General features: G+C 40.9%; 1 protein-coding gene across 5 annotated transcripts in view; it reads left to right on the plus strand.

Annotated features, from left to right (window-relative positions):
* Positions 1–7,130, plus strand: part of LOC109910972 (atlastin-2-like) — a 75,804-nt gene extending 68,674 nt beyond the window's left edge. For 3 of the 5 annotated variants that reach the window (XM_048600672.1, XM_048600673.1, XM_048600676.1), the window contains exons 12-13: positions 2,605–3,036; positions 5,963–7,130. In XM_048600672.1, coding sequence (XP_048456629.1) covers positions 2,605–3,036; positions 5,963–6,082 — 552 coding nt within the window. In that variant the 3' untranslated portion in view covers positions 6,083–7,130. Of the gene's footprint in view, positions 1–2,604; positions 3,037–5,326 lie in introns of all 5 variants that reach the window. The other 2 variants (XM_048600674.1, XM_048600675.1) reach the window with 1 other exon arrangement.
* The last annotated feature ends 7,735 nt before the right edge of the window (positions 7,131–14,865 follow it).

The following is a 14,865-nucleotide window of genomic DNA, read 5'->3' on the forward strand; positions in this document are numbered from 1 at the left end:
GGCCCGGAACGTCAGCCTTCCTGCTCCTCTGATGCTGCTTGGCCTGCTGTGTTCATCCAGCTCTACACCTTGTTATCTCAGATTTTCCAGCATCTGCAGTTCCTACTATCTCTGAGAAAAGATGTTGATGGTTCAGATTAAGTGATCGGAATTTGAGAATGGCAGAACAATGATCTGTCTAACTGCCAGATTTAAAAGAATCTGAACTATCAACATCATAAGTCTGGCAGTTAGACACATCATAGTTCTGTCGTTCTCACATTCCGATCAATTAATCTGAACTATCAAAATCTTTTCTACCCCAGCACTCTATAACCCCCCCAGCATAAATGCTGCCCCCTCCACACTTCACTTCAGCTCTGATGAGCAGTCATCTAGACTTAAAATGTTAACATGCTGTCTGACCCGCTGTGATCGCCAGCATTGGTTGTTATCTGACATATTTTGAAGTGACTTAAATAGTGCACAGGAGAATGTCTTAGTCTTATAAGATGCCTTCTAGAAGTCTGTATAAAATTCTTGAGGCTGTCAGTTAACGTTGATGCTCATGAAATTGTGACAAATTATAGACAGGGTTAGGAAATTGGCTGGGGACGGAGTAGTGATACATGATCAGATACTCAAATTGGTCTGATTGTGATTAGTGTGCCACAGGGACTTACTGGGTATCAGCTATTTAAGGTCTTTATTAGTGAATTGAATGGCTGGTTGGAGATGCATATATCCAAGTTCACTCAGGCATAAAATAGGTGGCACTGTAAGCAGTATAAATAGAATCTAAAATTACAAAGTTGTTTTTATACATGAACTGGATAATGCTGTGGCAATTGATTTTAATGTAGGCAAACCTGAGGTTTCACTTAGGACACAAAGAAAGTGTACTTTCAAAATGGTGAAAAACTATAAACACTGAAGGCCTTTCAGGAGTGAAATTAGAAAATGTGTAAAGAGTGGTAGGTGTTTGGAACTCTTCCACAAATGGCAGGTGATACTTTGTCAGCTTTAAACTTGAGATTGATATCTGGTAGACAAAGATGTTAAGGAATATGTGCTAAGTGCTGATATACAGTGTTGGGCTACAAAACTTCCCTGATCTCATTGAGCTTCCTGTGGTTAGCAAGACTCTTTCCTGGTACTTTATAATGCCAATGAGTTAAGTATGAATGTGAATCATTGCCATACCAAAAGACCTAATTTCTAGTGGTACCAATAAATACTCTTAAGTATTTTGACTGAAGGCACTGGCAGTGAACAAGAGAGATGATGTTCATTAATATGATCTAAGTTGATGGTAAATCCGGATAAGTCAGGTTCTGGAATGAAAGTTGGCTTGATGTGTTTAATTTTTTTCAGTTGGTTTCTATGGTGATTAGTTATGTTATCTTAATCAAAAGAGGCTGCTGAATGAATTTTATTATAATAAAAAATAAATAAAGCTATTTATACATATCAGTAGGAAAGATCTTACCGCAAACCTCCAAATAAAGTTTCAACCTGTTCCCCAATAATGTTACAAATGCTGAATTCCAGAGAAATGTCACTCTTAGCCCAGCTTTTTGAATCTTAAAAGACTAAATTTCCAGACTTCCCTTGGGTTGCTGGGACCTTTTGTTTTAATTTCTTTCCAAGTCTGATGTGACAAGGCCCACTCAATTCTGGTAGAACTGAGAAAGTTTAGGCTACCAAATTGAAAACTTTTCTGTACAAGCTGTCCTGGCTGAGAAATTTCACAAACTAGATGTCGCTTCTGCTGAGGTGACTGGATGTGACTTGCTTCTCCTTCTATGAGTAGGAATTCTTCCAGGCAGTCAATGGCAATCATATGCTTTCTTGGAGATGCCACTTACAAAATTACATCCTGACCTTTTTTTTTGTAAAACATTACCACTGAAGAACTCTCTGACATCATATTTTGAAATACAATATCAATTTTGAAATACAAATCCCAAAATATAACACAATTATAAACCTTTCATCACAGTGTTACTCATTGAAATAAGTGTGGATAGATCAACTAGCGTGCTATTCCTAATTGAAGTGTACAGAATCTGAAGCCCTTTCCAATTAAATTTAAAGATTTTAAAAGTGTTAAATAACTTTATAGTATTTCAATCTTTTGTGGATAAGATAACACTGGAGTGGGATGGTGCCAGTGATTGTGGAAGAAAATGGGGCTATAGGTAGATAATTCTTGACTGACTGTAAATTTTCATTCTGCCTGTTAAAGCAAGAAATTAAAATGGATCTGAGTATGTCCAAATAAGGACATGAACAATGAATGAACTCCTGACACGTGTTTGACACTTTCTCTTTGAACTCAGCAGTTAATGCACAGATTGTTATTGCTTGTTATTTTATATATGTCCTACCCCAAAATAGACTCATTGTACCCATTAGCACTGGAGGTCAGTAAATCTACTGGTTTAAAAGCAGAACTAGTTTTGAATTTTATGCAATACATTCCTTGCACTTTGGCGAAGAGAACTTTGGCTTAAGTAGTGTGGAGAAAATGTCACTTGTGTTGCACCTGTAGATTCTAAACATCATAATGTGCCTAGAAAATAACATTATATTCAAGCATTGTAAATATGTTTGTCCTTGCAGTTCTGTGGGGGAGATAAGCCTTACATAGCGCCAGCAGATCTGGAGCAGCAACACCTGAACTTGAAAGTGGCTTCTATCAAGCAGTTTCGATCTGTCAAGAAAATGGGTGGGGAAGAATTCTGTCAGCGCTATCAAGAACAGCTTGAACAAGAAATGGATGAGAACTACGCAAACTTTGTAAAGCACAATGACAGCAAAAATATTTTTTATGCTGCCCGCACACCCGCCACACTTTTTGCTGTGATGTTTACCATGTACATAATCTCAGGAGTGACTGGATTTATTGGCTTGAACTCGATAGCTTCTTTATGCAATCTTGTGATGGGAATAGCTCTAATATCCCTCTGCACCTGGGCTTACACAAAGTATTCTGGTGAATTCAGAGAATTTGGAACAATCATTGATCAAGTGGCTGAAACTATATGGGAACAGGTGAGTACACTTCCTCCACAGCCCTCCCTCCCTTTATTGCCACTATGTTGGTGTATAGTTTAATGTAGAGAACAGTCCCTAGTTTAAATAATGTTGATCATTTTTGATTATTGTATGACTTTTAATGTTGATTACAATCTTAGCTAGTGAACAGTTTAAGTGGTACTTTCTAAAGGCATTGCTTTAAATTATTTGGGTACATGTTCATAACTATGCGCTACTGTTGCTGATTAACAAGCATATGTTAATTCTCGAACCATATTTAACACCTGTTGGCAATCTCCTTCCCATCACTCCTCTGCTTCTTTCCTAAATGTCTGTCTAACAAAATTAGATGGCAATTTAAAAAAAAATCTTTTGAATTGCATTTGCCAGATCTATTAGATAACTATTTCGAGCCACTCTATTTGGATATGTTATTACACACCTCCAGGGCAGCTGGGAGTTGAACCTGTACCTTCTGGCTCAGGCAAGGACAATGCCACTGTAAGAGTCATCTACAGATTTAATAGACAAACCTGGAATAAAGGCTTTTCTTCACTCCGATTTTGATCATCTCACCTTCTATTGCTGCACCACTTAATGAAATAATAGTTGCAGCATTTCAGGCCCGTAGTATCTGCAACTTACTTCCTTTTGAAGTTCCCTGCCTGAACAGTGCTGTCCTATTTTCCCATGACCATCCTGACATGTTATGGAAATTGTTTATGTCCATCAACAAGGAAGGAAAAGCTTTGGTTTAACACTTCACCTGGAAGATTGGAAAAATGATCGGAAAGTGCACTGGAGTGCCAACCCAGATTGTGGGTTTAAATCTCTGAAACTCACCACTTTTGGTGACCATTGTAACTAACTGAGTCAAGGGTGTTATATTCTTCTCCACCTGTACTGCGTACAGCTAGAGAGTGATCCAGATAAACAAATTAGAAAACTAATTATCCATCCTAAAGTACTTGAGTTTAGTGGCTCATGTTTTTTTTTCCATTCAGCGAACCACACCAGCTTAATGGAATTTCTGTATCTGGAAATTATCCTTTACTAAATTAGTTTAAAGATTTAGTTGTGTACGTCATTCCAGTACTAAAATAGAATGTTTAATGCAACATTTGCATTGATTAAAATAACTCTGCGTCATGCTATTTCTTTGTGATGGGACGATTTGACATACATTTGTTTTAAATATAGCTGATTTTTTTTTCAAACACATGCTTCACAAATTTATTTTCCTTTTTGTTCTGCTTGTTGAGAGTCTCAAATGAAATATCGATGCTTTGAACAATCCAAATCAATGTAAGGTAAATTGCACAGCGTTTAGTTTAGTTGTAGTTACAGACTCCACAGCATAGATGAGTAAACACAAGACTGAAGGATATGAGGCTGAATAAGAAAGCTGAGGGAGACAAATGACTGGATTTTTAAAGGTGAAAGGACATTGGTCATCTACATGTGGAACGTTGACATCCTGTGCTACGGTTCAGCTTTGCTGTTTGTCTGTGATCTTTGAGGTGCAAGTTCCCTATTGCTGCCATGAACTGCGTATGGCAAATTGGTATTTTTCCCACAGCATGTTGCTCTGGGTTTGCTTGTAGTTGGTTTCAAAGTGCAATTAGTGACTTGTGAGCAGAACACACCAGGATTGAGCAAATTACAGGATAACACTGAGCTGATTTTGGGAGACATACTCGACAAGCCATGAGGTCCTAATTCAGTTTTTCAAACCAATTTTAATTTTTCCTTTTTGTACATTTTGATTTGCTCAATATTGTGAGTGAAGATGAGATGATGACTTTAAACCAAATAAATGATTATCCAACTGAAATATGCAATGGGGAAATGAGACAAGGATTCATAAGTAGTTTGTTTTTGACAGTTGAGGCACATGCACCAAACCTGGGAAAGAGCTTTGGAACTCGGTGATAATTGAGCCTGTACTTATCAAATGTCCCAATGTAAACGATTTAATAATAATCCATCTTGGAGGAAAGCTCACAGTATCTGCTGTTGCTGCATTATCTGTTCTGATGGTTGTTATTTTGTATTCCTTCTGAAGTAATCTTTTGATCCCTAGTCATGCCCTGTCGGCACTGATTACTACATGCATTGACTCTTATTTTCTTCCTTTTCCTCTTTTATGCAATCCAGAGGAGTCCAAAGAAGGTGAAAACCTTGTTTTTGATTTAATATCACAAACAGAATCTTTTTTATTGACATATTGCGGTCTTCCCAGTTGATAACTAATTTGGCAAATTGAGTGCTTTGGAGATCACTAATTAACAACTCCTTGTTTTAGGTATTATGCAAGCTGTTCACTTCAGCTCGAAGTAGAGTGGTACATCGTTCTATTACATCAACACTGAGACTTTCATCAAACAACAACAAGAAGAAAAACTAGCTGTTGTGCTTTAATCATGTCCTTTTGGAGGGTGTGGGAATGTGGACATTTACTCACTTGTCAGGGTCTTGTTGTGTAACAAGTTATAAATGTTCACAGCAAATTCAATAACGTAAAGTGCAGAACTGCTCATTTCTTAAGTGACTGTTAAGAGGACAGGCAGACCCACGTGAAGAAGAATTGTGGTAAATGTGTCATCATTTCAGACCATTTAATTTTGTGTTTTTGGTTTAATATATAAAACCATGTATTACCCCTTGTATTATATACCAGAATAATGCAGGCTGCTGTGGTCCAGCAATTTTTCCACTTAACAATTCTTTTCTCTTTTAATGCACAGGGTTGAATTTAGTTTCACATTCCATCTTTCCTCATCATTCCTTTCTATCCAACATTCTTGTAGCTATTTTGCAACTATTTAATGGGAGAATATTTAACAGATATAGTATTACTGTTTTTCTTCTGTTGATAGTGTGTCTTTGGTTACCCCATTTTAAGTCTCCCTTTCTTTCTTTTAACATTCCCATATTACAGGTGTTGAAGCCACTGAGTGACAATTTGATGGAGGACAACATAAGACAGACTGTAGCAAACTCCATCAAAGCAGGTTTGACTGAACAGGGCTCCCAACATACCAAATTAAAGACGAACTGACAATCCCTTGTCTGGTTCTATTGGTGTCAAGTGCTTGCTATAGGTTACAGACTTTGAATCAATTTAAAATTAGTCTGCGTAGATTTTGAAGTGAAAGGCCCAACTTCACTGGACACTGCCAAAAAGGTCTGAAGAACGAAGAAGGAAATGTTCATGGAGATGGTTTTTTCAGTGGATAGGTAGTTGCATTGCTAAACAAGATCAAACAGGAGTTGTGACATTTGTAATTTGAATGTTGACATAAGAACACTAGTCAAATTTCCTCTTTGGGTCTTGTGAAAGGCTGGTTTGCACTGTAGTATACTGTACAGATAAATCAATGGGATCATTGAGGTAGCCAAGCATAGTTGAGCTTGAAATGAGCCAATTCATTTTTTTGTTAATGCTTTTGCTTGTATTACCAGTATTACACATTGCATGAATCCAAACTACACAAGCCACTGGATTATTTTGAGGACAAGATTACTATTAGATGGGGGTAATTGAAGCTTACCTCGCCTTTTTCCTGAAAGCAGCCCTAGAACAGTTGTATGAACAGTGACAGTCGAACTGCTGGGAAGTTTAACCGTTTCACTACTGCCACTTTAGTCCATCCAGTATGCCTTTTTCATTTTTTTTGTGGGGGAGGGGGGTAAGCCATCCAAAAAGAACTGTTTCCTGTAGCTACCAGTTAGCATTGTCTGTACAGTGCATTTTTTAAAATTTAATTTTCTATCAAATCATAGAGGTGGGGCATGTATATTAAATATAAATATATAAATACCAAATTTTGTATCAAAGTTTTTGTAGTTAATGGCAAAATCTGGTACAGTGGTAGGCTCTGTGCAGTTTATGTAAAGGAATGTTATTTGTGATTGATGTAAACATAAGTGCACCAAATTTGAGGTTTTGATATATTTGTGATATTACCTGCCTTGAGCACTGCAGTCCCACCCCTTATGGCAAAGCAATGGGAATGTTATTTGTGAAATTCAGTTGTCTTCTGTTGCATTTTAAAGTTATTTCCTGTAATTTATTTTTCAATACACAATTAAAGTACTCTATGAAATTCCTTGTTTCTGATTGATTTCGCTGAAAATGTAATAAATTCACAAGATACACTGTAAAAGAGATTAGATGTCAAGGGAGTAGTGTTTAGTCTTCACATGTCAGTTCTTAAAATAAGTTCAGCTGACTAAATATGTATAAGATATTGTTAACTGCATTTAAATATGAAAATGTTTTGTGTGTTTGTAAAACATTGCACACTCACTAAACAATTTTCACAACTGATATTCTAGAACATGGCTAAATGGAATTTTAAAACTTCTTATTAGAACCCCTAGCTTTCCTGTCAATGGAACAATTGACATTTGCATAGTAATCTGTCTGTAATAACTGTTGGTTAGGGCTGTACATGGTTTAACTCAGACCAATATTTTAAAGACTGATGAAATACATCCACAATAAAAGTATGTAATGTTCCTTCAGCTATTCCAATCTTTGAGTGCTAATGTTACAGCCTCTCTTTTACTCCCACTTCAGTTTTGAGCTCACTTACACACAGCAGCCAAAAGAGAATACCTCTGACAATATAGCATCCCTTGGCTTTAGACTGAAGAATCAGATTGGGATTGGACCTAGAACCTTTTGTAGAGTAACTGTTCCTCCAATAATTGCAGTACTGAAATCCATGAATGAACTCCCTGCCTGTACTTTAACATGTGATTGTAAATGGGAGACAATTTTTACATTTGAAAAGCAGTAACTTTAGTCAAGTATAAAAGCAGCAGGAAATGCTAAAAATATTTGGGTTATGCAGCATATTCAAACTGGCAAAGTGTTATGTCTCTAGTATTGAGATAGGGAAAAGGGGAGGGTGGAAAGAAGAAAAGGGCAAATCTGTAATCAGGTGGAAGGTAGGACAGGTTAAATGATGAGGGATTAACTGACAAAGGATAAAAGAGCAAGGCAAAAGGGGATGATAATGGCACAAGTGAAATACAAAATGGAGGAGGTAAACACGGCAATAGTGAAATCATCAACAGCTATCTGGATAGCAGTATTTACGGTCTGAAATTGATAGAGTATGAAGGCTGTAAAATGCCTGATTTGAAAGATGAGGTGTTGTTCCCTGAACTTGCATTGTCTTTCATTAGAACAGTATTGGAGGCCAAGAATTAAAATGGTGGGTGACCAGAATCTCAGCATCAAGCTTGCAGATTGAATGGAGGTGTTCCACAATGCAATTACTTAACCTGTTTGACCTCCTCAATGTAGAAGAAACCACATTGCCACAGAATTGGTCCAGGAGGAAGCCTTTGGGCCCACTGTGTCCTGTGCATTTTGAATTGGTGGCAACTTCTTCATTTCTCTCTGACCCTCTCTTTTATTCATGTTTAGATAATTTCATAGCATAGAATCATACAGCATGGAAACAGGCTCTTTAGCCCACCATGTCGACGCTAACAAACACAATACTACACTAGTCCCATTTACCTTCACTTGTCTATTGCCAACTATGCCCCGGCATTTTTAAGTACTCATCCCAGATATTTCTTAAATGTTGTGACAGTACATCCTCTCAGGCAGCACGTTTCTTGTATCTATCACCCCCTTTGAAATTTCTTCAATCTCCTTGAAACCATTTTTTCCTCACCTCAAACTATGCCCTCTCCATCACACTTCCAGGCATTGCATTCCAGGCTCTAACAACTTGCTATGCGGAAAATCTCTGATCCTGAATAGAGCAGGAACAGTTTTTCCCTGATGTAACAAGGTGTAGAGCTGGATGAACACAGCAGGCCGAGGAGCAGGAAAGCTGACGTTTCGGGTCCAGACCCGTCAGCTTTCCTGCTCCTCTGATGCTGCTTGGCCAGTTGTGTTCATCCAGCTCTACACCTGGTTATCTCAGATTCTCCAGCATCTGCAGTTCCTACTATCTCTGAAACAGTTTTTTCCCGTACAGTTTTTCCAGTTGCCTCATGATACTGAAAAGTTCTATTATATCTGCTAGGACTGTTTTCTTTGGAGAGGAAAGAAGTACAGATTTTAAGGCAGTAAATTGCTGTTTCATCTCCAAGTAGTGGTTGTCTCTCTCAGTTGGGAGCAGGGCAGCTATTACATTTCCTTGCTCAGGAAAGTAGATAGGTTGATGTCATTGACTCCTCAGCGCACTCTTCAAATCAGAGTTAATCACCGTTTGGATACTGAAAAGGGAAAATGTTTGCTAGTGGAGTTAGTGGCACTGAAAGCTTCTTGGGTGGAAAGTGACACCAAGGAAATCCCCAGAGTTTGGGGTGAGAGAAGAATCTGGAAATGTCGACAATGGAACAGACTGAGTCAAGTGTAATTCTCACTTGAGGGAAAAGGAAACATTGTCTGAAGCACTAATGGTTTGGTGCCTGCCATTCCCTTTTTCCCAGTCACAAACTGTCCTGACACTACTTATAATGGACTTGCATACGTTTTTGCTTATCTTTTTCCCTTTTACATAATTATAGAAGCTTTACAATCTTGTTACAGCGAAATGTAGAATTTGATATGGGAATTGCTACGAGTGTTTTTGCAATTATTGAATCTTGTGTGGTGCTAGGGTAAAGGTTATCACGGATGGTGCAGAATATTTTAATGGCAAAGAGGAACAATGAGAAGATTTCCCTATTAAAGATAAATGGGGGAGAAAGATTTGCTATAGCTCATAGTAGAACACTCATCTTGCTTTACAGATTCAGTGGAAAAAGTGAGGGAACATAAACTTAAAAACTTTTTTAAAAAAATGCCAAAAATGTACTGATCCTGGAAAATAGGAAAAGATGCAAAGAAAAGCCAAAGTTAAAACAGTGAGATTTGTAAAGGATGCAAAGAAATGTGTCAGATACGCAGAAAACAAAAAAAGTAGGAAAAAGTAGTCTGGACCAATGACTTGCTTGAAAACTTAGTTTACAATTATGCCAGCAATGAAAAAACATGGAAATAGTAGTCATTTTGAATAATTATTTTTGATTCATTTATACCACATGTGGTGGTCAGCAGACTGCAAATATAATCATAGAATCCCTACAGTGTGGAAACAGGCCCTTGGGCCCATATCCACCCTCAGAGCATCCCACCCAGACCCATCCCCATCCCCATCCCCATCCCCATATAACCCACGTAATCTACACGTCCCTAAACACTACAGGCAATTTAGCATGGCCAATCCACCTAGCCTGCCCATCTTTGGAATGTGGGAGGAAACCGGAGCACCTGGAAGAAACCCACACAGACACAGGGAGAATGTGCAAACTCCACACAGACAGTCACCTGAGGGTGGAATCGAACCCAGGTCACTAGTGCTGCAAGGCAGCAGTGCTAGCCACTGTGCTGCCCTAAACTGATACTGAATCAGGAACAGACTCTCAAATGATGATGAAGAGAATAATGACAAAGTGACATTGATAACAGGCATAGACTTCACTTATGGAACTTTGGGACATACTTGAATCTGTGATAGCATCATGTCTTTAAGATGGAGATGTACACAATATTTCAAAAAATTGAGGGGCATGGATAAGGTGAATAGTCAAGGTCTTTTTCCTAGGTTGGGAAATTCCAAAACTAGAAGGCATAGGTTGTGGTGAGAGAGAAAAGATAGATTTGAAAAGGATCTGAGGTGTGACGTTTACTTGCAGAGGGTGGTACATGTATGGAACGAGCTGCCAAAGAAAGTGGTGGAGGACGAGTACAATTACAATAATTAAAAAGCATCTGGATGGGTATACGAATAGGAAGGCCTTAGAGGGATATGGGCCAAATACTAGCAAATGGGACTAGGTCTGATTAGGATATCTGGTTGGCACAGACCAGTTGCTGTTTGACTATGAATTGAAAAATTATGCACATTACTTCATTATTTAAGGTGGGTGGAGGGGAGGCACCCAATTAACTTAATGTTTGTTACTACTGTCTTTAACCGAGGATTTGGTAACTGAAGGCCTTGGAAATTTTCAGCTGATCAGAGAGCCCCTGAATGGATTTGTAAAGGATAAGTCATTCCTGCTGAATATGATTAACTTTCTGAAGTGATGACTAAAGTAGTGGACACAATGTCTGGGGAGAACTTCCTGAAGGCCACTGTAAGAAACGATTGATTAAAATTGAATCCTACTGATCCAAAAGCAAAAATTGACCTGATTAGCAAATTGGCTGAGTGGCAAAAGACAATTATGGCAGGTACTCAATTGGTAAAATCTGATTCATGAATTTCAGCAAGCATGTGTTGGAGCATCTGCAGATAATGATCAGGAGCTTAAACAATGGGACATGTTCAAATGTGACAACAGGATGGGGATTACAGTGTACCTATCACTCCTTCCAGTTCATAAAGCAGTCCTGGCTAACTACCTTCCAGCTCAACAATAAGTGACACAAGCTGATTGTATATGCGGTCAAAGTTAAGTTAGCTGGTTATACTTGGCTTCAGTATTTGGCCAACGAATAAATGGTCCAATTATCCCACTCCAACCTCCTCCCCCGCAGAACGTGCAGCCCTCCGCTCCAATCCTAACCTCACCATAAAACCCGCGGACAAGGGAGGCGCAGTTGTAGTACGGCGCACTGACATCTACATCACCGAGGCCAGGCGACAACTCTCTGACACCTCCTCCTACTGCCCCCTTGATCATGACCCCACCCCGACCACCAAACCATCATCTCCCAAACCATCCACAACCTCATCCCCTCAGGTGACCTCCCACCCACAGCCTCCAACCTCATTGTTCCCCAACCCCGCGCCGCCCGCTTCTATCTCCTTCCCAAAATCCACAAACCTGAATGTCCTGGTCGACCCATTGTCTCCGCCTGCTCCTGCCCCACTGAACTTATCTCCACCTGTCTTGACTCCATTTTCTCCCCCTTGGTCCAGGAACTCCCTACCTACGTCTGTGACACCACCCACGCCCTCCACCTCCTCCAGAACTTCCAATTCCCTGGTCCCCAACACCTCATCTTTACCGTAGACGTCCAGTCCCTATACATCTGCATTCCCCATACAGATGGCCTAATGGCCCTCCGCTTCTTCCTGTCCCGCAGGCCTGACCAGTCCCCCTCCACTGACACCCTCATCCGATTAGCCGAACTCGTCCTCACCCTCAACAACTTCTCTTTCAATTCCTCCCACTTCCTACAGACAGAGGGTGGCCATGGGTACCCGCGTGGGCCCAAGCTATGCCTGCCTCTTTGTAGGTTACGTGGAACAATCCCTCCTCCGTAGCTACACTGGCCCTAAACCCCACCTCTTCCTCCGTTACATTGATGACTGTATCGGCGCCGCCTCGTGCTCCCACGAGGAGCTCGAACAGTTCATCCACGTCACCACCTTCCACCCCAACCTTAAGTTCACCTGGACCATGTCTAATACCTCTCTCTCCTTCCGGGACCTCTCTGTTTCCATCTCTGGCAACCACATAGAAACCGATATCCATTTCAAGCCCACCGACTCCCACAGATACCTAGAATACACCTCCTCCTACCCACCTTCCTGCAAAAATGCCATCCCCTATTCCCAATTCCTTCACTTCCGCCGCATCTGCTCCCAGGATGAGGCATTCCACTCCCGTACATCTCAGATGTCCTTGTTTTTCAAGGACTGCAACCCCCCCCCCAACCAGTGGTCGAGAATGCCCTCGACCGTGTCTCCTGCATTTCCCGCAACTCATCCCTCACACCCCCTCCCCACAATAACAACCAAAACAGAATCCCCCTCGTCCTCACGTACCACCCCACCAACCTCCGGATCCAACGCATCATCCTCTGACATTTCCGCCATCTGCAATCCGACCCCACCACCAAAGACATTTTTCCCTCCCCACCCTTATCTGCTTTCCGGAGGGACCACTCTCTCCGTGACTCCCTTGTCCGCTCCACACTCCCCTACAGCCCCACCACACCCGGCACTTTTCCCTGCAACCGCAGGAAGTGCTACACCTCCCCCCTCACCCCCATCACAGGCCCCAAGAAGACTTTCCACATCAAGCAGACGTTCACCTGCACATCTGCTAATGTGGTATACTGCATCCGCTGTATCCATTGTGGCCTCCTCTGCGTCGGGGAAACCAAGCGGAGGCTTGGGGACCACTTTGCAGAACACCTACGCTCGGTTCGGACTAAACAACTGCACCTCCCAGTCGCGAATCTTTTCAACTCCCCCTCCCATTCCTCAGACGACATGTCCATCCTGGGCCTCCTGCTGTGCCACAACGATGCCACCCGAAGGTTGCAGGAACAGCAACTCATATTCTGCTTGGGAACCCTGCAGCCCAATGGTACCAATGTGGACTTCACAAGCTTCAAAATCTCTCCTCCTCCTACCGCATCCCAAAACCAGCCCAGCTCGTCCCTGCCTCCCACCTCAAGGTCCACCCCCATCTCCTACCCACTAACCTCATCCCACCCCCTTGACCTGTCCATCCTCCCTGGACTGACCTATCCCCTCCCTAACTCCCCACCTACACTCACCTTTACTGGCTCCATCCCCGCCTTTTTGACCTGTCTGTCTCCTCTCCACCGATCTTCTCCTCTATCCACCTCCCCCTCTCTCCCTATTTATTTCAGAACCCCCTTCGCCTCCCCCATTGCTGAAGAAGGGTCTAGGCCCGAAATGTCAGCCTTCCTGCTCCTCTGATGCTGCTTGGCCTGCTGTGTTCATCCAGCTCTACACCTTGTTATCTCAGATTCTCCAGCATCTGCAGTTCCTACTATGTCTGAAACAATTTTTAACTCCCAGTTTATCAGTTTTGTTCATTCCCAGTTCTGAATTAGTCACTGATAGTTGAAACATTACTTTTAAAGGTTTCTAATGAGATGATTACATGAGCTCATGCTCAAGACAAACTATATCCTCTAGTTCTAGCTCTGTCAAAGATGTGATCAGTTTTTCACCAAAATACCCAGGAAACTAATAAAATGAGTCTTTATCCATCTGCAATTTTCTGATTGGCCGTTGGGTTGATTGTGGGGGCCAGGCTCTTTTCACAAAATAAAGTGGGGTGCCTAGAGGAGTGGTAGTTGTGGCACAGATGCAGTTACCAACAGCTGGTGGCAGTGTCTTGAATGGGGACAAGTTGTTAGTAGAGAAAAACATTAAGGAGAACCCAATAAAGTTAGCCTGGCTACAGAGATTTTTAGTGTTAGACGTACAATGATTGCATGGGTTAGGTGTTTAAATAAATACTTCTGCAATAATAATTTTTCATTCTCAAGTTCAAATAATATTTACCCACCAGAGCCAGGGAAGCACTTTGCTAGTTTTGAACACTGCTGGTGTTTCAAAGGAGTGGAGGCTTTTTAAAACATGAGAAAGCATCTCATCCATTTGTTAATCAGCTAAATTGTGTTCTATCAAACATAATTACATAACTGGGGGAAAGAGTAAGATCTCATACTTATTTTTAATATCACATTCAGCATATTCCTACTAATCAAAATTAAAGCTATTGAATGGTTTATGCCTGTATGTGACTTGAGTCTGACATCAACGGAGTCTTGATACCAACTAAAATGGCTTGGCAAGTTACAATTGCATTAAACAGCTAGCAGTAAAAAAGGCAATCATGTTGGTTTTAAATATACGGAATAGAGAAACCCTACACAGTGTGGAAGCATGCTATTCAGCCCATCAAGTCCACACGGACCCTCCAAACTGTATCCCGCCCAGATGCAACTCATCCCTATAAACTTGCATTTCCCATAGTTAATCCACCTAACCTGGGCACTGTGAGCACTATCAAGAAAGGATAAAAGCAACAGGTACATTAGGGGTGGGA

This window comes from Rhincodon typus, chromosome 9, assembly GCF_021869965.1.
Source record: "Rhincodon typus isolate 14 chromosome 9, sRhiTyp1.1, whole genome shotgun sequence".
Classification (NCBI taxonomy): domain Eukaryota; kingdom Metazoa; phylum Chordata; class Chondrichthyes; order Orectolobiformes; family Rhincodontidae; genus Rhincodon; species Rhincodon typus.